The sequence below is a fragment of the Neomonachus schauinslandi genome, chromosome 9 (assembly GCF_002201575.2).
Source record: "Neomonachus schauinslandi chromosome 9, ASM220157v2, whole genome shotgun sequence".
NCBI classification, from domain to species: domain Eukaryota; kingdom Metazoa; phylum Chordata; class Mammalia; order Carnivora; family Phocidae; genus Neomonachus; species Neomonachus schauinslandi.
The window spans coordinates 96,839,243-96,862,011 of record NC_058411.1 but is presented as its reverse complement, the minus strand read 5'-3'; the positions used below and the strand labels follow the sequence as shown (position 1 = coordinate 96,862,011).

At 47.4% G+C, this 22,769-nt stretch overlaps 1 protein-coding gene across 3 annotated transcripts in view; it reads right to left on the bottom strand.

Moving 5' to 3' along the window:
* LOC110583999 (myocardial zonula adherens protein) overlaps nt 1-22,769 on the bottom strand; it is an 86,133-nt gene that overhangs the window by 39,780 nt on the left and 23,584 nt on the right. For all 3 annotated transcript variants that reach the window (XM_021694026.1, XM_044918262.1, XM_021694027.1), the window contains exons 3-10: nt 21,214-21,369; nt 17,530-17,622; nt 13,685-13,798; nt 10,562-10,714; nt 7,339-7,464; nt 6,189-6,317; nt 1,910-1,989; nt 325-430 (exon numbers count right to left, since the gene is read on the bottom strand). In XM_021694026.1, coding sequence (XP_021549701.1) covers nt 325-430; nt 1,910-1,989; nt 6,189-6,317; nt 7,339-7,464; nt 10,562-10,714; nt 13,685-13,798; nt 17,530-17,622; nt 21,214-21,369 — 957 coding nt within the window. The remainder of the gene's footprint in view (nt 1-324; nt 431-1,909; nt 1,990-6,188; nt 6,318-7,338; nt 7,465-10,561; nt 10,715-13,684; nt 13,799-17,529; nt 17,623-21,213; nt 21,370-22,769) is intronic.

The window sequence follows — 22,769 nt, the reverse complement described above, 5'->3', positions numbered from 1 at the left end:
AAAGGAAACTTTCCTTGTACACCCGTGGGTCCCCTGAGCTGTAGGCACCCCCTTGGGGAGTCGCTGCCCTCTGAAAGCCATGAGCTAATGAACTGGGCTTCCCAGGCTTCTTAACTGTAACCCTTTGATCTGATTAGAGGGATAATCACCAGTCCCCGGGGGGGCCATATGAGGAAATTTCCCTCTGGGCCATGAAGACAGTGGCCTGAGTACGTTCACTTGTGAGCCACGGAAAACTGAGCTGAGGGTCAGAGCTGGCTCTCGGGCTGACATGTCCCCATGACAGGCAGCCATCCTGGCCCGTGACCCTTCACAGGGGCTTACCTCCTCAACCATCTGCTTGACTTTCTTCTGCTGGCAATGCACCATGTCGTCGAGGTGCCGGATCCGCTCCCGGAGGCTGGCAGACGCCTCCTCCAGCTGCTGATACCTAACACAAAGAGCAGAGCGGGCCACGGGGTCCTCAACCAGAGCAGCACCACCAGCACCGAGGGTCCCGGCTGAAGGGAGCACTGCCCAGAACACGAAAGGCAACTCCACCATGCGTTCCTCCTGCTCCGTGAGTCTCCCGGGGGATTCACTACCGTCAACCACCCCACCACAGGAGGAACACGGGACTCCTACCCGAGCTCCCACTTGCAAGGTTTACCTCGTGTAAGGACAGCAACACTACTTTCCGGGGACTGAACCAGAATTTTGGGGGCACCGCTGACAGAATGGGGGGCTCTCTGTTCTGGAGTTAATACAATATTACAGACTATATGTTCTACAAGTCAAATGCCTTGAATTGGAAAACGGAGAAGGAGAGGAGTCTAGTACCACAACACAATATCTGAAATCAAGGGGCCGAGTCCTGGGAAGTCTGGAACTGCAGCTGCCTACACACCATTTATTTTGGGAAACTGGGAAACACTGAAAGAACTTCTCTGCATCAAAACAGATGGGGCCGCTTCCTAAGACGCTTCATAGTTCTGTCTTAAAACAGCACAAACTATCCTCTGACTTTGCTCAGTTCAGTGAAACCAAAGGAACCAGCAGACGGACTCTTCAGTGCTTTGGGGCCACTGGAATGGAGCCGTGGACAGAGGGTCTGGTGGTCGGCTTACCCCTCCCCTCTCTGCCAGGCTACGTTAAAGTCTACAGAAGACCGCCAAGTCCGAAGTTGCAGAGAGGAAGGAAAATAGACATTTTTCAGCACAAACCACGTGGCAGGCAGCACGCCCCCCAGCTCCCTCACAGTTAGTGACCCAGTGAGACGGGCACTGCCCTCCTCACCGTAACCCCCTCCCCCTTTAAGAAGAATTCTCCGTTCACAGATAAGCAAGGAATCTCAGCAAGGTCAAGCAACTGGCTCAGATTGCTCGAATCATCCCAAACTTGTTTTCCTTCACCAGAGGGCCGTGCACGGCCTCTCTGCCTTCTGATTTCTAGTGGAGACCACGTACTGCTCCATCATTTTCGATGCAGGGCTTTATATGCCCATAGCCAGGGCACAAGGCCAGGTTTCAGTAAACAATGTTTGGAAACAAAAAAAGGCATTTTAAAATTAGTTTCCATTGCAAAAGTGTTAGTCACAGCTAATGAGGCTTCTCATCAACAAGGTGCATCCTGTGGAGTTGAAGGTTGTGGAGAACATTTATAGACTGAACTTTTGCACCCGAGACAGCCTGTGCTGTCTCTCTGCAGTAACAACCAGCCATGGGCTGCAAGACGTGGCTGTGAGCTCCTCAAGAAACTGGGCCCGTAGCGGAAGCTCTCAGCCCGTAGTGGAAGCTCTGCAGACTTTTACACGTAGGAGTGTGCAATAGTGGTGACCAAATGAAGGAAACTACAAGGCCCTGGCCAGCCCACAAAAACACAGCATGTCTGCCGTCCAAGTCCATTATAAGCCGAAGGGCATTCGTCTTACCTTTCCTTGTCAGAATCCATTATCTCCCCTGACATTTCTGTTTCATGGTCCAGGAGCTGGAGTTGCAGCTGATGACGTTCCTAAAACAGACACCGATATTTGAAGCAGTGGGTCCCACGATGGACAGAGAATGTATATCGAGCAATTCCAGCACTAGTGGGGTCAAGTCTATAGAACACCCAGTGGGGTCTACGCATCCACCCACCAGAGTCCAAACAAAGCTCAAAAATGCCACATCTCTTGGTGTACGTTTACAGATGTATTGATGAATTAGAGACAAATATCCTGGATAAAGCCATTCAAGGTTTCTTTTTAATGGGGCGCCTGGGTGGCTCAGTCCATTAGGTGTCCAACTCTTGGTTTTGGCTCAGGTCATGATCTCAGGGTCGTGAGATCGAACCCCATGTCAGGGCTCTGTGCTCAGCAGGGAGTCTGCTTGAGGATTCGCTCTCTGCCTCGGCCCCTCCCCCTGCATGTGTGCGCACTCTCTCTCTCTAATAAAAATAAGTCTTTAATAAATAAGTATTCCATCCTCTTAGGTTCAGACATCTTGTGAGAATTTATAGTTCTAAAAAATGAAAATCCATACTCTTAAGTCAGTGGCCTATGATATTGCAAAATTCTTGATTATTTTCTGCATCTCTGGAATTTGGGTAATATCCTGTGTACTAACCTGGGGGGGGTTTAAACAGATAGGTTCACTTTTAAAAATGTTTTTTGACAGGAAAAGGGGGGCCCCCCCCCCCCCAACAATGATGTCCACACCCTAATGCCTGAGGCCTGTGAATATGCTGCCTTACCCAGAAAAAGGAACTTTGCAGAGGGGATTAAGTTAAGGGTCTTAAAAGGGGGGGAATGACCCTGGATTATCCAGCGGGGCCCTTACCGGCAGGAGGAAGAAGGGCTGGAGCCAGAGAGGGACAGAGCCTGGAAAAGGCCACACTGCTGGCTTTGAAGCTGCCGGCTGGAATCCTGAGTCAAGGAATGCAGGCAGCCTCTAGAAGTCAGAAACGCTGAGCAAATGGACTCTCCTCTAGAGCTTCCAAAAGGAACCCAGCGCTGCCAACACCTTGATTTTAGCACTTCTGATCTCCAGGACTATAAGATAATAAATTGGGGTTGTTTTAAGCCACTAACAGTGGTGATTTATTATAGCAGCCATAGGAAACTAGCACATAAATCAAGCTGCGCATAAAGATATGTACCCTTTGCTGTATATATGCAAATTTAAAAGTTTATCCAAAAGAGGTAATGTAAGAATATGGACTATTATTTCTTCGGACAAAGTGGAAAATGTTAATAAAAGCATAGCACCCAGGGGCACCTGGCTGGCTCAGTAGGTTAAGCGCCTGCCTTCGGCTCAGGTCATGATCCCAGGGTCCTGGGATCGAGCCCCACATCGGGCTCCTTGCTCGGCGGGGAGTCTGCTTCTCCCTCTCCCACTCCCGCCGCTTGTGTTCCCTCTCTCACTGTGTCCCTCTGTCAAATAAATAAATAAAATCTTCAAAAAAAAAAAAAATGTAGCACCCATCATAACCAAAACTGCTCTAGAAATACGTTACAGATGTTGGTGTCGTAGATTTCCTTCAAATGAAATTTATCAAAGCCCGTTCACTATATTGGCAGGAGATTATTTTACATTAGGCCCTAAGTACTCCTGTGCATCATCATCATTCTCAGAAATTCTCCCAACAAACTCTTACTGCCAAATTATTAAAAGCAAATCTTTGAAACTTTAACTCCCGTAACTTCTGAAGTTACAAGCCGTGGTATCCCAAGGAACAGACTGAAGAGATGGGGCAACAGTCTGCCCTCGCAGGAAGAGTATACATTATAATTGATGGATTTAGCATCGTCAAGGAAGACCAACTTTTAGTGGGAATCTGTTTTTGTTCTTAAATCTCTCCAGCAAAGACACAGCGTGGTTCGCTGCTGGCTGGAAGTCTACAACAGCCCTGAAATAATAGTGATGGACCTTTCAGAAATGAGCACCCCCATGGCAGACACCCAAAGAAAGCCGTCATAGAGCAGGGCAAGGCCTTACTTCCAGCACACTTTAAAAGTTCGATTTTTTTTTTTCTAAACTGAAGTACAACAAATCCTAAAAGCACACTACACGATGATTTCTTACATTTGTATATGCCCGTGAAACTACCACCCAAGCAGACTATCACCTCTCCTGCAGCAGGGTCCCTGAGAGGTCACACTCCTTAAAAGATTTTTACTAATCAGAAAAAAAAAAAAAAAAAGGTGTTTTGAAAATCCAAAAATAGGCACAAGCAGGATAGGACACTGCCACAGTTCGTGCCTGGGGAAACGCTGTTCACGGAGGGTGGGAGAGACATCTCTGAAACAGGGATCTCTGAGGGAGAAGAAGCAGTCAACTGGAATACCTAATCCTAGCAAAATAAAGCAAGCCTATCTCTCACCTAAATGGAAAAGAGGATTTAGAGAAAGGACAATCCATTTTCATTCACTACAGAAAAAGCCGATGGGACTTGGGGAACACCATGTGTCCCATAAATGCTGGCAGGGAAGGCTGGCCTTCCTCCCTCCCCGGCCTCCCGCCCATCACCTCTCACACGGGCTCCGTGTGGAAATCAGTGGGGGAAAATCCACTTTCAGAATCCTAAGGGTACAAAGAAGATAAGCTAGAAAAAAAAAAAAAGTCCAGCTAAAAAAAAAAGCTGATTCTGGGGGCAGACACATAGACAAGTCTGTAACAAAATAAAAATCGGAGCCCCACATTTTTGAGCCACGACTATATGCCAGGCACTGGGCTAGGCACTGTGTGTGGACTTTTCTCGTTTACTGCTCACAGAGCCTTAAGCAGAATGATGACTATCAGCATGTTACAGAAGAGGAAATTCAGTTTGGAAGAGTCAAGTAACTGCCCACAACTAGAAAGAGAGGCAAGATTCAAACCCTAGGTCTATCTGATTCTAAAACCCGTATTTTGAGCCACCCCATGGGCAGGAAGTTGGCCTCCTACCCAAACCAGGCTGCCTGCTCCGTTTGTGCCTGAATATGGCAGGCGAGTCTATCACCCACAGGGAGCATTCACGTGACCAGTATCTTCTGCGATTGCTGGGGAGAGGGAATGTGGGAGAAAGCTCACCTAAGTTCTAGAAAATGCCATCATTGCCCAATCTTTTCTACCACTGCCAACCGATCCTGATGTTAGTCTTAAGCATGCTGCTTTACCCTCTTCTCTTCAATGAAAGACAGGATTCTGTTCTCCCAAGGAGAGAGGTGACACTGTGATGGACTCTTCACTTTGCTCACGTCCCTCCCAAACAAAGACATTACCTCAAGTGGAAGCCCCCACAAGCCCCGAAGCTCCAGAGCACGAAGTTTCATGCCATCCCCACCCTGGTTACACCTCGCCTCATCAGGGGACCGTAGGGGGGGTCTTCGCTGCAGACACCAGAGGTGAGGAGACAGACCTCTCTCAGAATCACTGGAAGCCCCCGTGTTGACCTTGCGCACACTGCCCTTCCCCCGGCTCATCACCAACAAGGGGGTTGCTCAGCATGCGTTACCGGGGGCTCTGATGTCACAGTCTTGGCAGGTTGCCACCGCCCTGTAGACCCACATGCTGCTGAGAGCCGTTCTCCAGAAACCGTCCACAGCTTGTCCGCAAACTACCCTCCCCCAGAAGTCAGCTGTCACCTGCTAAAGGTCACCCTGCCTTTTTCTTCCTTCCTGCTTTTTCTCTTTCCTCTCTCCCACCCCTTCATCCCGTTTTCCATGTTTTGCCTAACGTCCAGCTTCCTCCCTTGCTCTCAACTGGCTTCATTATCTCAGCCGAGCTCCTGCCTTCCCCAGCCACCCCACCCCCACCCACGCCCACAGAAACATGGGGTCCTCCAACTGGTTGGCAGATGTGGGGTGTCCGAGAAAAGCCAACCTTTCAGATGCATGCCCACTCAGGGTACGGATGGAACACTTAAAGAAGGCTTGGTTGCTCAATGAGTAAATGGAAGTTCGTGCTTGGGACCCCAGCAAAGCAGGGTGTGTAAATACTAATTTTTGTAAATAATTATATACGGAATGTTTTTTAAAGCATCAAAATAGTTACCATAGGAAAAATGAGAACTTTGTCAGACCTCCTCACACTTTATTTTATAGCTTTGTCTTTCCTGTTTAAATCACAAATTGGAGGGACGGGAGGGATGGATGCTGAAGGTACCTCACACCTTCAGACAGGCCTGCCGGGACTACAGAGAGGCGGGGAGTCTGGGCAAGTGGGCGCTGGGCCCAGAGCAGTGTCTGTTACCTTTTCCATGCGCTCAATCAGCCTGTCCAGCTCTCCGATCCTCTGGTCCTTCTCCTCGAGGCTGATCTCCGCCGCTTCCATCTTTTTATTGGCTTCTTCAATAGCTTTCAGAAAATTCTTGGTTTCTTCCTGCAAAAGAAGCACATTGTTCTCAGCACAGCCTTGGAGTCCCGAGGCTGCTAACTATGGTCCAAACAGCGCCGGCCTTGCTAAATCATGATGTCTCTCTAAAAGCACACCCTTGGGGCCTAGGAGTGTAATGAACTCAGATCAGGGACTCCCATGATTCTGATTCTCACCTGGAAATAAAGAAACATCGTGTGGCTTTTTAATGGGCCTAGTTCTTTTTTCTCCTTTTCCTCCCTGACTCCTGATGTCTAAAAAAACAAGCCTGCGAATGTTATTTCTCCCTTGACTGGATGCTCAACGTGTCAGTGTATTTGCCAACAATATAAAGGGAAGTAGGGCCATATCTGGAATTGAATGCAGAATGCCTAGACCCTTCTCCCATATCGCAAAGCCCCAAAACTCGGTCAACCATTCAGCGCATTTATAGAGCTTTAAGAACACAAGATAAGGCAGGTGCGGACTCCCAGCCTTCGAGGAACTCACACTCGCTTCTAGAGAAGCCAGGCTGTGAGGTGTACAGTCCACCTCTAGTAACAGGGACCACAGAACGCCACAGCAAAGAGCGCAGAGAGAGTGTGGGCTTCCCAAACGCACAGGACACTTCTCATGGATGGCAAGGACTTCACGCATGGGGAGGGTGGCACTTTCAAGGCTTTGCCTGAGCTCAGGGAGGAGCAAGGGCAGGGAAGGAGGGCATCTCGGGACAAGGGGAGCAAATGGCGGGAGAGAGGGCGCAGCTGCACGCAGGCCCGGGACCAGCCGGGAGACTGGCAAGTGGCAAGCCCAGCCAGAGAAACGGGTGTGGTCAGAGGCAGAGACTGGGGGCTCTCCTGAGCAAGGAGGGGGACGCACAGAGGGAGGGAGAAGTGGGGGAGTGAGTGCGCCAGTGAGTAAGCACCTTGACCCTCACCCACGTTAGAGTCCGCTGACGCCTCCCAGCAGAAACCCTGCTACCTCAGCCTCCCAGCAAGAACAGGCCGAATGTTCTCTGTTACTCCATCGGCCGCTGGGACATACACACCAGGAGAGCCTCCTTCTCGGCGCTGTGGTTCTGCCGCTCTTCCTGCAGCTTTTCTTCGTACCAGTTGTACAGCCTCTTGGTCATCTCCCTCATCACCTCAGCGTTGGCTTCCTGGGAGGATTGCACCTACAAAGACGCTCACGTCAGAGCTCCGGCTTTTGCCGGCTCGGGGAACCAGCACCTCTCACGGCGTGTGCGGGAGACAGAAGTGGCAGGGACCCATGGGGGAGGGACAGCAGGAAGGTGGGGCCGAGCCGATGGGTAGAAAGAGACAAGGTGGTACTTTACACAAAGACCCTCCATGTGAGTGAATTTTTCAAAAGACAGAAATGTACCTAAGTATCAGCCCTGTCCCCCCAGTTTAGCCACTTTTAAACTGAATTCTCCCAGGGCGCCCGGCTGTCTCAGTCGGTTAAGGGTCTGACTCCGTTTCGGCTCAGGTCATGATCTCAGGGTTGTGAGATCCAGCCCCAAGTCTGGCTCCGTGCTGGGTGTGGAGCCTGCTTCGGATTCTCTCTCTCCCTCTCCCTCTGTCCCTCCCCCCACCTCTAAAAAATTTTGAATTCTCTCTAAAATGTGTCCATGCTTCAGTCTTCTTAATCCCTTTTTTTAAGGACTTTTCCTGCCTAATGTCTTTTGATCTTGAAATTTTATTATCTTTTATGCTATCAATTTTAACAAACTTTTTTTTCTGGATGAGATTTCCACACCCTAATTAACCTCAAAAGAGATGCTTTTTTAATTCTGGAATATTCTGTTGTAGGCTGACAAAAAGATCACTACACTATTAGAATTGGGTCGGAGTAGGATAAGCAATAAAATTTAAAAATTCAAAGGTTACCTATTGAAGGAAGGAATAAGAAACAAAAGGGGATATTACAGATACAGATATTCTACTTCTGAATATATTGTTTTGTAGATTTGACTCTGAATTAAGGTAAATCATTTATCTGTTATAAAAAATAAATAAATTTCAAGAAATTACCTACCAAGACCATTCAATGGGAAAAGAATGGTATTTTCGACAAACGGGCTGGGACAAATGGATAGCCACATGCAAAAGAACGATGTTAGACAGACACCTAACACACCATAGCCAAAAATTAAGCCAAAATGGATCAAAGGCTTAAATGTAAAAGCCAAAACTATAAAACTCCTCTAAGAAAACATAAGGTAAATCTTTATGACCTTTGGTGAGGCAATGGTTTCTTAGGATACCAAAAGCACATGTGACAAAAGATAAATAGAAAGACTTCATCAGTATTTAGTATTAAAACTTCTGTGCTTCAAGCCATTCCATCAAGAAAGTGAAAAGACAACCCAGAGAGTGGGAGAAAAGATCTGCAAATCACATATCTGGTAACTTGTATCCAGAATATATGAGGAATTTTTACAATTCAATAATAAAATATCCAACTTTAAAATGGGTGAAGGCTCTGATAGATTTCTTCTTTGGAAAGATATACAAATGACCTAGAAGCACATGAAATATGCTCAACATCATCCGTTATCAGAGAACACAAAACCACAAGATACACTTCCCACTCCTGGGATGGCCATCAGCAATGAGGCAGTACCAAGCGTTGGTGAGGATGTAAAATGGTGCAGGCATATTTCTAGATTACCTTTCATACAGTTTCATACAGTTTGGCTCTTCCCCCCCGCACCACCACATGCATACATTATTTTAAAATTTTGTTATGTCAGAGAAGTGGGGAAGCCTTTGAAGTCAAGTTGCCCACGTGGAGTTGAATCTGTCCCACTAATTACCCTGGCCAAACAGTACCTAGGAGAGACTTAAGTTCAGCTCATGTAAGAAATCTGGAGCCAGCCTTTCCATACATTTGTGCCTTCCTAAATATTGCATCTAGAAACATTCCCACCTGGTCTGGGGAACACTCAGCCAGGGACTCCTGGTTCCTGTGCAGGCCCAGCTCAGGAGAGAAGAAAAAGTCAGCAGTACTTTCTGGCTTTTCCAGCAACACACCTCTTTTTTTCAAAGCTAACTCTTATTCAGACACACAGTATATGAAATAATAAAGAGAAGAGCTGCCCTGTTTGAAGTGAGGCAAAGAGCAGCTGATCTACTCTCGAGCAATCTGGTCAGGGTGTTTGTGTTTGGCCAGGCAGACTGTGCGGGCACAAACCCATGGGGTGACAATCACAGTGACGACACAGTGTAATGTGGCAACCCCTCCCTCCGTGTGAGGCAGCCCCACACGAAGGGGGACCACATGTCCCTGTGTGTGTCCCTAACTCAATTTAAAAAAAAAAAGTATTTATTTGAGAGAGAGAGAGAGAGGGCATGCGAGCAGGGGGAAGGGCAGAGGGAGTGGGAGAGAGAATCCTCAGCAGACGCCCCGCTGAGCACGGAGCCCAACACAGGGCTCCATCCCACGACCCTGAGATAATGGCCAGAGCCGAAACCAAGAGTCGGGTGCCCAACTGACTGAGCCACCCAGGCGCCCCTCCCCCAACGCAATTCTTAATAGCACCACCTTTCACTCCCAAACGTATTCTGGTTTGAGCAATAGATTATGTGGATACACTACCTAGGAGGTACTGTCCCTCTAGGATTGCCTAATGCTGTGTTGAACACAATTGGAAAGCCACAGACTTAAGTACGAACAAATTCATTCAGGAAGTAATTTACCGAGTGCCTTCTACGAGCCACCCAGGGGTCTGCTCCTACCAGGGGGTAGGAGATCAATCCAGCCTTCACATCCGGAAGGGGCCTTAACACCTCCAAGGCAGGAGAAGCCCCGCTGAGGAATAGGCACAGCCTGGTGGACAAGAGGGACACTGCCCAGAGCCCTCGGTCACCCACGGATCTTCTTCCCGCGTGCTCTCAGGCTCTTTCTTCTCACGCCAGACAGAAAGACCTCGAGACGTCAGAGAAAATCTAAATAGTGAAGCTTCTGAAGTCCCAGGCCTGTGGGCACCCCCAGGGCCCTCTCAGTATGTGACAGCAGCGCCCTGACGATGGTCTCAGCAGCCCTTGAGGCCGCCGGGGCCGGAGTGCCCGCTGGGGGTCTTCACGGGGCACCCCAATCTAGACTGACAGCAGCGAACACAGAAACCCCCTCAGTGCCCTCAAGCCCGGCCCTGTGGAGTTGGCCCCAAAAATGTGGGAAAGGAGATGGAATTACCGAAGATGGGAAGAAAGAGGAGAAACGGGAAAGAAGAGAAGGGTCAGGGGGACATCAGCGCTCCCCCACTTTACCTTCATTTTCAGCAGCTGGTTTTCAACTTGCGCCACCTCCAGCTGCCTCTGCTTTTCCTGCAGCTGGCCCATGGATGCTTTGTAGGTCTGCTGCAGATCTCTCATTTGATCCTTAATGCTGCTATTTTCCAAAGTAACATCCACCAGGGTTTTCTAGGGACACGAAAAAGAAATCAAAACCAGATCCAGCGAAGTGAGTAAACATGGCCAGAGGCATGCACCGGGACATCCCTTTGCCATTAACCATTGAGAGAGAGGTCAGGCCCCGGCAGCTGCAAGCCGGGACGCTGGTGTCTGGGGGGCTGAGGGTCCCCCCAGCCGTGGGCAAGAGGTCAGCGAGCCTCTGCCCACTGCTTAGGATGGACGGAAACGGCCTAAAATGGAGTCTTTCCAAGGAAAAATGTTCATAATGCATCATTTCACATAGAAAAAAATTGGGTTTTGGGAAAATAGTAAGGCTAGAACAAATCCCATTTTGAGAAGGAAAATGTATAAGCATTTGTTCAAATGTATTTATGCAGAGAAACTTTTTTTAAAGACTAGGATGAATTTCACCAAAATCCAAATAATAGGTTATCGCTATGTGGGAGGATTACGGAGGATATCTGTTTCCTTCCCTGTGTCTTCTGTATCTTTCAAATTCCCACAACAAAATCGAAAAACAAAACGTGTTTTGGAGAATGGAGATACTGCCCTTCCTCCTTAAAGGGGCCGTCACTGCTGTGTTTGTGGCCTGCCTGTCAGCACGGGATAGCACGGCTGAGGTGCTGGTAATGGCCGCAAGGGCGTCACCCTCCCCTCGCAGAGCACGGCGGCGACGAAGGAGCACCAGGAGCAGAGGCTGGTGACTCGGAGGGGTGCCTGACAAGCGTCAGAAGCCTGTTGATTACTGCTCCAGGCCACCCACCGGAGCAAGAACGATTAAATACATACTGGTGTTTAGTTAATGCTTTGGGTTCTACTTGGTTAACTCCTCGTACAGAGAATGGCCTCCATAACCCGAATTCTCACCACTGGGCACCAGGATATGGGCACCATCTACCACCTCCCCAAGTCGCGCTCAACTTTCAGTTAGACGTGGAAATGCTGGTGTTGGACCCATTTTCTAACACCTTTGTCCTCTTTGTAGATGATCAGTCCCTGAAGCTTCCTCAAGTCCTTAGCCTCCCCTTTGGATAAAAAAAACCTCCTTGAATCAGGAGAAAAGACTTTTGATGGAGGTACACTGATATTAAAGAATATACAGAAGCCATTTGGAAGCACAGAATCAGAAAATATTTGAGCTGCAAGGGGCTTTAGAAACCACCTGGCCCCACCACCCCCCTCCAAGGCCCACTGGCTTTACAGATACAACTCTTGTGCTCATGAGCCTACATCTGGACCCAGAGACCAGAGTTCTAACCCTGGCTCTGCTACTAGCTAGAAGCTAGACACCTCGTTCCAGTCATTTCTCTCTGCTGGCCTCAGCTTGTTGATCCATAAAACAAGGGGACTGGAGATCAGCAGTTCCTTCCCGTTCTGACATTCTTTGAAATCAAACCAAGGGTCTGGTCTCACGGTCAATAATAATGAACATGGGACCGTCTGGGCAATGGGAGAGGTCAGGGCCTTGCAGAATTAAGAAACCAACTATCTTCAGACTCACTTGAATTTCCTGGCTGTGATATGGTGCCTTTCTTTTCTCCTTTTTCTCCTTCTTCTTCTTTTTAACAATAGTTTTTAATATTTTCATGATAAAGCTCCTCGGTCTGCCCCAGGCCAAGAGGCTGGACCATAACTAGGAACCAGTCAGGGTACCTGGGTCACCGCTGACCCTGTTCTAACAGCTGACCTCACGGCCTGGGGCGCCAGTGGGATGGCAGATCGGAAGTAACGGTGGGGAAGAAAAACCAGAAAGTCAGTACCCGTACCAACCAGGTCTGAGCTCAGGGGAGGTGCGGCATCTCCCAGTTAGCCGGGAGTGAGAAGATGCCCCAGAGAGAAGGAAAGGGACCTGGCCAACCCCTCTGGATGGCAGGAGGAAGGGAAAGCCAAGGCTACTGACTAAACCAGACCCAGAGCAGGGCCAGGCCTGAGGCCAGGGGAAACCGGGCGTGCACTAAGAAGGACCAGGAAAAGGGTGAGGCTCCAAGACCCCACCAGAAGTGGCCTCCCAGCCACCGGGGCTCACTGCGGCGCCCACTCTGTGGTTGGCACTGCTGCTCTACCAGCTGTTACTGGACCTTAGGTTCATGGGGAAGGGGATGACCCCAACATGAAAATCTGTTTATCTGACAAGTCATTTACGTAGAACAGGGAAGGACAGTAATAGCCTGGGACCTTTAAGAGGAGGGTAAAAAGATAAGAACCAAATGAACTTGGAGGCGAGGCAGAAACGATTGTTGTATCTGGAAACTAAAGCCAAGGAAGCGGTTTCTGGTGAATGTAACACTCTGTCCTGAACACTTTCAAGTTAATTTGCATAGGAGATGCAGGACTCGGCTGGAAGGTGACAGCGGGTGGCACTGGCCTGGTGAGCTCCCAGCAAACCAGATTACTCACGAGAGCAATCCTCCGGAAGTGGAAGCGGATTGACAACACACATCTGGAGGATCCTGAGTCTCTCTGCTTCCCTGTCGGCATGCATAGGATTTCTTTTCTTGCGAAATAATTTCTAAGTTAGGCAAACGTGCTTCACAGCCCCTGGGAGCTCCTGGCCACGCGTGACTACAGACCGCCTGTGATTAAGTCTGTCTTTCCCGTGCCTGGGTGGGGCTTCCTGAAACCGGGGCTGCAAGGAGCAGGGGCTGATGTGCAGTTCTAGGCACTGACACTTAAGACCCACTCGGGTACCTGCTGGAGAAAGGGCCACCTCTAGCATGGAGCTCAGGATCTAAACTCGCATTTTAACAAAGGCAAAAACAAATTCAACTCCAAGGTTAAGAGCCTCCTCTTGGAAGCACTTCCTTTCACTCCCTTCACGTCCTGGCGGGGTCTTTACTGTGGCCGTGCCTGAAGGATCCCGCATAATGATCTGAAGACATCCCGTGACTTGCTTTTCTACAAACGCACAGGGCCCACACCTGGTGAGGCGTGCCTGCCCCGCAACAGAGGGCCCCGGGCTAACGGTGAGCAGATGAGTACCTGCAGGCCAATGGAGTCTGACGTTAAGGCTGAGTTCGTGGCATTAAAACTGTCCAGGGCCGACGACTGTGTCTGGATGTGATTCTCGAGATACTCCTGCCGAGCCTGGGAAGCCTGGGCAGAGGATGAGGTAGTTACACAAAACCATATATACCCGCAACAAGCTTCGGTTAGGCTAGAACCTTCTCCTGATAGTTCAAGTAGAGCTTAAGGTTACAAAGTCAACATCGGCATGACCCAGAGAGGGGAAAGACATGAACCCTCTTCCTTCACATGTCCCCCCGCAGGGCCTCGCTTGGTCCTCATCACGCATGCGGCAGCCAGAACACCCCGCTTTATATGGTGGAGGGAACCGAATCCGAGGAGGTCAGGGATTTGCGCACCAGCAGCTGAGAAGGGGCGCTGCTGCGCCTAGGACCCAGCTGGAACATCTTCTCCTGCCAGCCTGCTCTTCCTACTCACCGCGGAAAGAACACGCGGGCGGCTCCCACCCTTCTCCAGCGCGTTCTGGGGCTGCCGCCGCCCTTGTGTGGTCCCTGCCAGGCGTGCGTGTGCAGCACGTCGGAGACGCGTTCAGCAGCGAGAGTTCCAGCGGGGTCACGCCAGACGTGCAAGAAGGGCCGGCCATACCGCAGCCGGAGGCCGGGGAAGTAGGGGTAAGGGCGCGGGGTAGGCTCACGGGTGGACGCCTGTGGGGTGTGGGGGCCCACGGAACGGGCGGTGGCCTGTGGGGGGGGACCTGCCCCCGCGGGCCCGTGGGAACGGGCTGGGCGGCCGTGGCACGTTTATCCGCCCGCACCCCTGTAATCAAGGCCGTGGCTCGCTCTTCAGCGGGTCATCTCCCAGCCAAGCCATGCGCCAAACTCTAAGGCACGACTGTTCAACCGTGCTTCCTTCCTGCAGATACTCACCTTTATGGAAAGTGTGTCATATATACGTGCACTTTTTTTTCTTCAACATTATGAATCACAAGTATAAAAAAATTTTCTTTCCTCACGGGCATTAGCTTGTTTAAACCAGAGGAATGTTATTTTTTCTTAAATTTGAAAGTAATACCTTCACGTAGTTCAAACATTTACAAAATATAAAAGGTAGACACTAAAATAAATCAATCACTTGTGTCCCATCTGCTCAGGTACCACCTGGCCCGCTCTGCTCCTCAACTAAGAATCACGGTTAATTGGTTTCTTGATTATCCTTCTAGTAACTACTTTTGCATCCACAGAACTATCTAACCATACTTATTTTCCCCTCCTGTTTTACACAAGTGGTAGCTCACTGTACATATTTCCTTGTATCTTTCTTTTTTTTTTTTTTTTTTTTACCATCTACTCTGTATCTTTGAAATCTTTCCGCATCTCTTTCTGAGGAGCTTACTTGTTCTTTTTATTCTTACCTCCCCCTCTCCCATTCCCTCCTCCTCCCCCTCCACCTCCTCCTCCCTCCTCATTTTTTTAAAAGATTTATTTATTTATTTTTAGAGAGAGAATGGGGGTGGGGGGGAGGGCAAAGGGAGAGAGACTTAAGCCTTAAGCACACTCCATACACAGTGCAGAGCCTGACGCAGGGCTCGATCCCACAACTCTGAGATCACGACCTGAGCAGAAATCAAGAGTCTAATGCTCAGCTGACTGAGCTACCCGGGCGCCCCCTTCTTTTTTTTTTTTTTAATTCTGTGTATTCTATTGTAGAGTGGTAATTTATTTTACTTTCCCCTTTTTTTCTTTTAAGATTTTTTTTTTTAATTTGACAGAGAGAGACGCAGCAGGAGAGGAAACACAAGCAGGGGGAGTGGGAGAGGGAGAAGCAGGCTTCCCGCCAAGTCAGGGAGCCTGATGTGGGGCTCGATCCCAGGACCCTGGGATCATGACCTGAGCCGAAGGCAGACGCTTAACGACTGAGCCACCCAGATGCCCCTTACTTTCCCCTTCTTGATGGACATTTAGGTCTCCAATCTTGTTACTGTTGCAAACAATGCTGTGATAACTAAGCTCATACATACGTCATTTCACATGTGAGAGTTTACAGAATACATTCTTCAGAACAGAACTGCTAAGTCACAAGATAGAGGCCTTTGCAATTTTGTAGATACTGCCAAACTGCTCACCCTCAGAGGGATTCAGAATTACGTCCTATCCAGCAATCTGCCTGTTCTCCACAACACTGCTAATTGTGTCTTGTCCGCTCCTACAGGGATGCCAGTCTCATAGGTAAAAATTACATCTCAGGATGGTTTGATTGACTTTCTCTTACTAAGAATGAGGCAGAGCATCCTGTCAGACATTTAAGAGCTCTTCATCCTTCTTTTACTAAAAGTTATCTATAACAAATATCTTCCCTATTTTTATGAGTTGTGGCCTTTTCTTCTTGATGTCTGTACACTATTTTTTTTTAAAGATTTTTATTTATTTATTTGAGAGAGAGAATGAGAGAGAGAGAGCACACGAGAGGGGGAGGGTCAGAGGGAGAAGCAGACCCCCTGCTGAGCAAGGAACCCGATATGGGACTCGATCCCGGGACTCCAGGATCATGACCTGAGCCGAAGGCAGTCACTTAACCAACTGAGCCACCCAGGCGCCCTATACACTCTTTAAATACTCAGAAAATTAGCCTGTTATCTAGGATATGAAGGGCAATCATTTTTGCTAGGTTTCTCATTGGACTTTGGTGTTTTTGCCAGCACACATCTTTCATTTCAGTGTAGTCAAAGTTATGAAACTTTTCTTTTGCGGTTTTGGGATTTCATGTCAGAGTAACAAAAAGCCTTCCGCATCTCAAGAGTATAAAAGAACTCACACAGGTTTTCTTCTGGCACTTTTAAATATTATCTTCAGAATTTAAGTCTTTGATCTCTTTGGAATTCATCCAGATATAAGTCTGTCATGACAGCATATAAGTTGTCCCCTCAGCATATACTGACTTGTCCATTTCCCTCCCTTTATTTGAGTTGCTACATTTATCATATATTGGTGTACATTTCTGGGTTTTTTTCATGGATGCTTATTTATTTATGTGTCAATATGATACTGTCCTAATCTTTGAGGCTCTGTTTCTTGTAATATTAATAGAGCTAGTCTTCCTCATTGCATTGCATTTTTTTTCCAGAATTTCCTCAACTCTTCATATTTATTTTCAGTATACTTTGGAATCATCTAGTCCAGTTGTAGAAACAACATAAAATCTGTTGGTATTTTTATGGGGTTACATTACATTCATACATTAACCTGAATAGTACTGACGTCTTACAAAGTTGGCACTTCCTGTCTAAGCACATGGTATGTCTTTCCTCTTGGTACAGTTTACTCCTAGATATTTGGTAGTTTTCTGTTGCTCTTATTTCTTCTTACCAGTTGTTTTTCGTATACTGAAATCTACTTGTTTGTATCTATTAATTTTTTTACCCTGCTACCTTACCAAATTGTTTTTTATAGTTGTTTTTTATTTTTCACTGGTTCACTTGTGGATATATAATCATATAGTTTGTAACAGTGACAGTTTTACATCTACCTGTCCAGTTTTTATACCTCTAAATTCATTTCTCTTGCTTAATTCCATTGGCTAGTCTCTCAGGTACAATCGTAAATCGTAACGATGATAGCTGGCTTCATCGTCTTATCCCTGACTGTGGAGGGAATGCTTTGAATGTAAAGATTATTCTTGCCACAAAAACATCCCTTTAAATAATAAACTTAATTCTGTGATAAAATTCCCTCAGTTCATTTAAAATATGATTCCACTCGCAAAGAACATCATAAACTCAAATATGTTCAGGCACCAGCCACTCAGAGGGAGTACTAAGCCCTACCACCCCTCCATATTTCCAAGTCACTGAGATATTCACTTACTGACAATTCCTGGGTGAGCTGTCGAATCTTCTGTCTCATTTCGTCATAGTCTCCATACATTCGCTTCCTTACTTTTTCCAAAGTGGCTCTCACCTGCAGCCCACAAAGATGCTAGTTAGAGATCAAGCTATAACATTTTCATGTGAGGTTTGCTGAAACCCAAATGACAGGAGGGCCCCACAAAAAAAACAATTTTAAGAACATGACAGTTTGGGGGACACCTGGGTGGCTCAGTCAGTTAAGCGTCTGCCTTCGACTCAGGTCATGATCCCAGAGTCCTGGGATCGAGGCCCACACTGGGCTCCTTGCTAGGCAAAGGAGCCTGCTTCTCCCTCTGCCTGCCGCTCCCCCTGCTTGTGCTCTCTCGCTCTCTCTTTGACAAATAAATAAATAAATCTTTAAAAAAAAGAACATGACAGTTTGGGAGATTAAGGGAGAAAATCACTCCTAATGCCTAGTTAGAAGCCAAGAGAATTATCCAAATAATACCAATAATAATAAATATGCATCATGATTATATATTATAATTATTAACAAAGGTTAATTATCCAAATAATAAGCTCTGAAGAAAAAATGGTTCGTTGAAATTCAGCTATCACCTATCAAAACACATTCAGGCAAGACTTACCCCTTTTCCTATCATGCATTCTTTTTTTTTTTTTTTAATTTTATTTATTTATTTGACAGAGAGACACAGCGAGAGAGGGAACACAAGCAGGGGGAGTAGAAGAGGGAGAAGCAGGCTTCCCGCAGAGCAGGGAGCCCAATGCCGGGCTCGATCCCAGGACACTGGGATCATGACCTGAGCTGAAGGCAGACGCTTAACGACTGAGCCACCCAGGCGTCCCTATCATGCATTCTTATAAGTTGAAAATTTATAACAAGTCGATTCTATAAACAGGTGGCTAGGAGAACCAAAAAAAAAACCCAAACCAAAAAGCAACCTCTAATTTTCCCTGTCTCTGCTCTGACTACCAAAGAGCAATTAAATATCTGGAATATGCAGCAGGGAAGTATGAGCTTAGAGAGACCATAAATTTGAACATTAGTTCCTCGATAATCACCAATAACACACAAGGCATGAAGTATAACAAAGGTCAGGGTGGTGCCCTAGACACCTGTTCACACAACCACTGATGAAGTCCCTCTATAGTAGCGCTTCTGAAGGAGGAACCAGGTCCTTAAAAATTTTATGAATAAAAACAAAAAACCTTGACCCTATCTCCTCCCTTCTGCTGCCCCTCTGGTGGAGAGCTCAGCGGTCCTCAAATAGAAAAGAAGAATCAAGGGAGCCCTCTGCAGAGAGCTCCAGAACTTCCACCGCAGAAAGGGCTGGAAGGCAACAGTTGGTTGGGATAAGGGGTATGTAGGGGACAGCATGGGAGGGGCAGAGACTTCACCCTGAAGCTGTATTTGCATAGCCAGCACATGGTTTTAAATCAGACTGCATGTTTATTAGGGCTGACTGCATCTTGGTGAAGATTTCGGCAGCGGGGTCTAAGTTAAGGTGCCAAGCTTTCCCTAAACGAATTCTCATAACAGAGTCTACTTTTGTGCTGCTATCTACAAACATTTTGGGAAAATGAGGCCCAAAACACAACTCTTCACTCTGGGCAGACAGAATGGCTTTCACCGTGGCCCTGAGTTGGTGCTCCTGCTGCTCACCAGGGCGCAGTGGGCCGGCTCTCAAGCTGGGTGGCAAATACTTCAGGAAACCAGCTGGGCCAGAGTCACTCATGGCAAGAGAGAACCAACAATCCCCTAAACGTGCTTAGGGATAAGCAGGCCAGGGATGGATCTGAAGTCACCTATAGAAGGTGGGACCTGGAAATTAACTTTAAGTTGCAGGTCCCAGTGGAGGCTGGTAATTCAGGTCAGAACCACCCCTGTGTCCTAAGCACATGTCATCCCTGGTTCACAACCAGCCTCCACCTGCTGTTTGTGTCTTGGGCAACTGGCGACTCTCAGCTCTGCTTCAAAGGTTTACCTCTAAAGCAGTACCCTGTTATCTAAGACATATGAGAAGGGACTAAGTATTTCCACGAGAAAAATAGGGGAGACTAGGAATGTTCAAGTTGCTTCTATACAGGAAAAATGATTAAAAATAATATTTGCAGAGTAGGATGACTGGGGATTTGAGGCTGATGGTTGTCACACTTGTCCTGTGCTTTTGTGTACCTTTTTTGGTTTTCCTTCATTTTCTCTGTTAAGCATTTATTATTATTATTTTCAATTAAGACAAGATGTTTTTATTCCTTTTTAATTATGTAAGTATCCAAATCTTTCAAGACTCATGAAAGAAGGTGCTCACAATATTTATTATTTTTAATATTTGATAAGAAATGTTCTTTTAAAAAATCCATACGAAAGCTGACAACATGACTTTGTGTCTTCTCTGCAAACACTCCAAATAAAAAGCTGGCAGTTTTGACTTCAGGGGTCCCCTCCCAACCTCCACAATCTATACAGGAAAAAACTGAAGCCCGGGGAGAACAAAAGCTTGGCTGGGCCAAGCACAGAGGTGGACACTGAACCGAGGTCCAGGGGATACCCCACTGCCCCACACTGTTCTGCTTCTCATGAGCACTTTCTAGTCCACAGGCTGGTGCTCAGGGCCCATCAGTGTCAGAGAAACTCATTCCCTCTCCATCTAATCACACTGATTTGGTCAACAAAGGCACTGGGAGGCCAAAGAACTAAAAAGGAATGGAGATAGATGGATGGATGGATGGATGGATGGAGACACAGATGAAAAGAAATAAAAAATTTAGAAGGAAATGTTCCTTAACCACAGTTCTAATTAAATGATGGAATTATGGATGGTTTTATTTTCTTATTATACATTTTTGTATTTTCCAAATTTCTTTGAAAAAAGTGTGTAATTAAAAAATTAAAAAATGTAATATTAAACACAAAGAAATGACATTGATTGGCCTGAGACGGACAGTGTCTACTGTGTTTGACTTCTCAGCATCTGTTTCAACATAACTGATTGGTCTGAACCAGCCAGAATCAATTTCACTCCCCTCGCCAGGGGATCCATCCAGGGATGGACTGGGAATGGGCATGTGACCCAACGCTGGCCAATGAGACATGAGGAGAAGCCTAATAAAGGGCCTCTAAAAAGAAACCAGAGATGAGTGGCCTCTTTTCTTCCTCGAGACACCATGATATTTTCAGATGATGCCACGAGCCTGAAGCTGAAGGCCAGAATCAAGGGAAACTCAGACAAGGAGGACTGGAGCCTGGACATGCCCTGGTCAGAGCCTACCTACCCCTACACGTATCCCCACACGAGACAAATTTCCTTTCTGAGTTGGCTTCTCTGTTCCTTACAGCCAAAAGCAACCAAATGTATACAGTTTTTGAAACTCATGTGCTGGGAATGGAGTGTCCAACATAATAAGCAAAGATCACTTAAAAGCCTCCATATTATACACGGAAGATGGGAGTTATTTGGTCTCCTGAGCATCCCTACTTAGTCACCTCCAGCAGTTCACTCTAGACCTCACTGCAGAATTTCATCTGCACCTTTAACATTACCGTGAAGATATGTAGAAACATTTCCATCCAAAATGGTAACGCTAGGAATTCTTCCAAAAGGCCTTATTACATTCACTCCACCGTCTCACATGCTACAAAAGGAGTATAAGCAAAACAAACATACATCCTTAAATGACTCACGTCTCTGATGTAGTTCATCTCTTCTTTCAGCTGGTTGGTGGACCACCCATACACCACCATTTCTTTCTGCTCATTTGGATCCGATCTCCGCACCACGCCGTAGACAACACCCTGAGGAAGTTTCCTGGTTGGCTCCCCATTGCTTAGGTCAGGGTGCTTCAAGAAGGGAGAAAAGAGGAAAGAATAATACTGTTTAGGCCTCGTGGGAGCAGCTTTGAAAAGGGGTGCACTGGGTATGGGCATGCGGGCTCTGCGGGCACTGAGGAGCCGGGTGGCAAGGAGAGGCCGGAGGAGACCCAGCCGCTCACCCTTCTCCCGCTTGTAACTGGCCTGGGCTGGGCCAGCTTTTGCCCTAGAGGAAGGGCATCTTTCTCAAATTTCTACTGAAGCCCTATCCACCTACCTAAGAGTGCCTCTGCAGGGCCCCTCCGGCCCGGACGGGCGCCCTTCTCATTCTCACGAAGGTGCCAGATGGACCTGTGTTGTCCCCTCAGGACAAGAGCAAGTGTCTGCACTCTCACAGTCCTCTGGTAATGCTGCTTTTCCCCGTGATATCAGTTCCTCTGGATACCTTCAATCTCATCGCTAAATACGACCCTTGAAATGCATGAGGTTGAGATACTGGGGGAAGAATGCTGGCTGCCCTCTGGCAGCCAAATTGTCCCCTGAGGGTAGGACTGACCCTGGACCAGCTCTGAGCAAAGGAGGGTGGGGGGATGAGTACACAACCTGTTGTGACCATTCATGAAATATTTCTGAAAAGCCAGGCAAAAGAACCTTCCAGCACCTTAATTCCTTCACCTAAAGCTTTGATCAGTGTTGAAATGCAAACGCCCTTGGGAAGGGGTAATATGTCCAAGTCCTAACACACCTTTATAGAATGAAGGCTCAAGAAGCCCGAGAAAGGGAAATTAAGATTTGTTCAGCTTCTACCATAAGCCAGATACGTTCCTTAGCACGTTGAATCTTTACGACCGCTCTGGGACAGAGCGATGAGCCTCTCCATTTGATAGCTGAGAAAACCAAAGTTCAGAGAGGTTAAATAACTTGCTTCCAGCCACATACCCAGATTCAAGGCCGATTCTCTGACATGAAGTATACCTCCCCATACTGCAGGCTTTTTAGGTGCAGGAGGCCAGAGTAAGAGCCCCCATGAGGGAGAAGGAAGGGCAGGACAAAACCAGGGACTGAGACTTCATAGACAAACCAACCTACATCCAGTCTCCCCTGGGGCTGACCCTGGTACCTTGATAATCACAGTACAGAAGCCTGAATTCCATAATGGCAACTCTGCTCTCCCACTGATTTTTTATTTTTTTAAGATTTCATTTATTTATTTGGAGCGGGGAGAAACATGAGTGAGGGAGGGACAGAAGGAGAGGGAGAGATTCTCAAGCAGACTCTGAGCCGAACTCAGGGCTCGATTCCACAACCCTGAGATCACAACCTGAACTGAAATCAGGAGTCCGATGCCCAACCAAATGAGCCACGCAGGTGCCCCTCCCACTAATTTTTAAACCACCGTTGCATAAATTCCTTCCATGCACCTGCAAAAT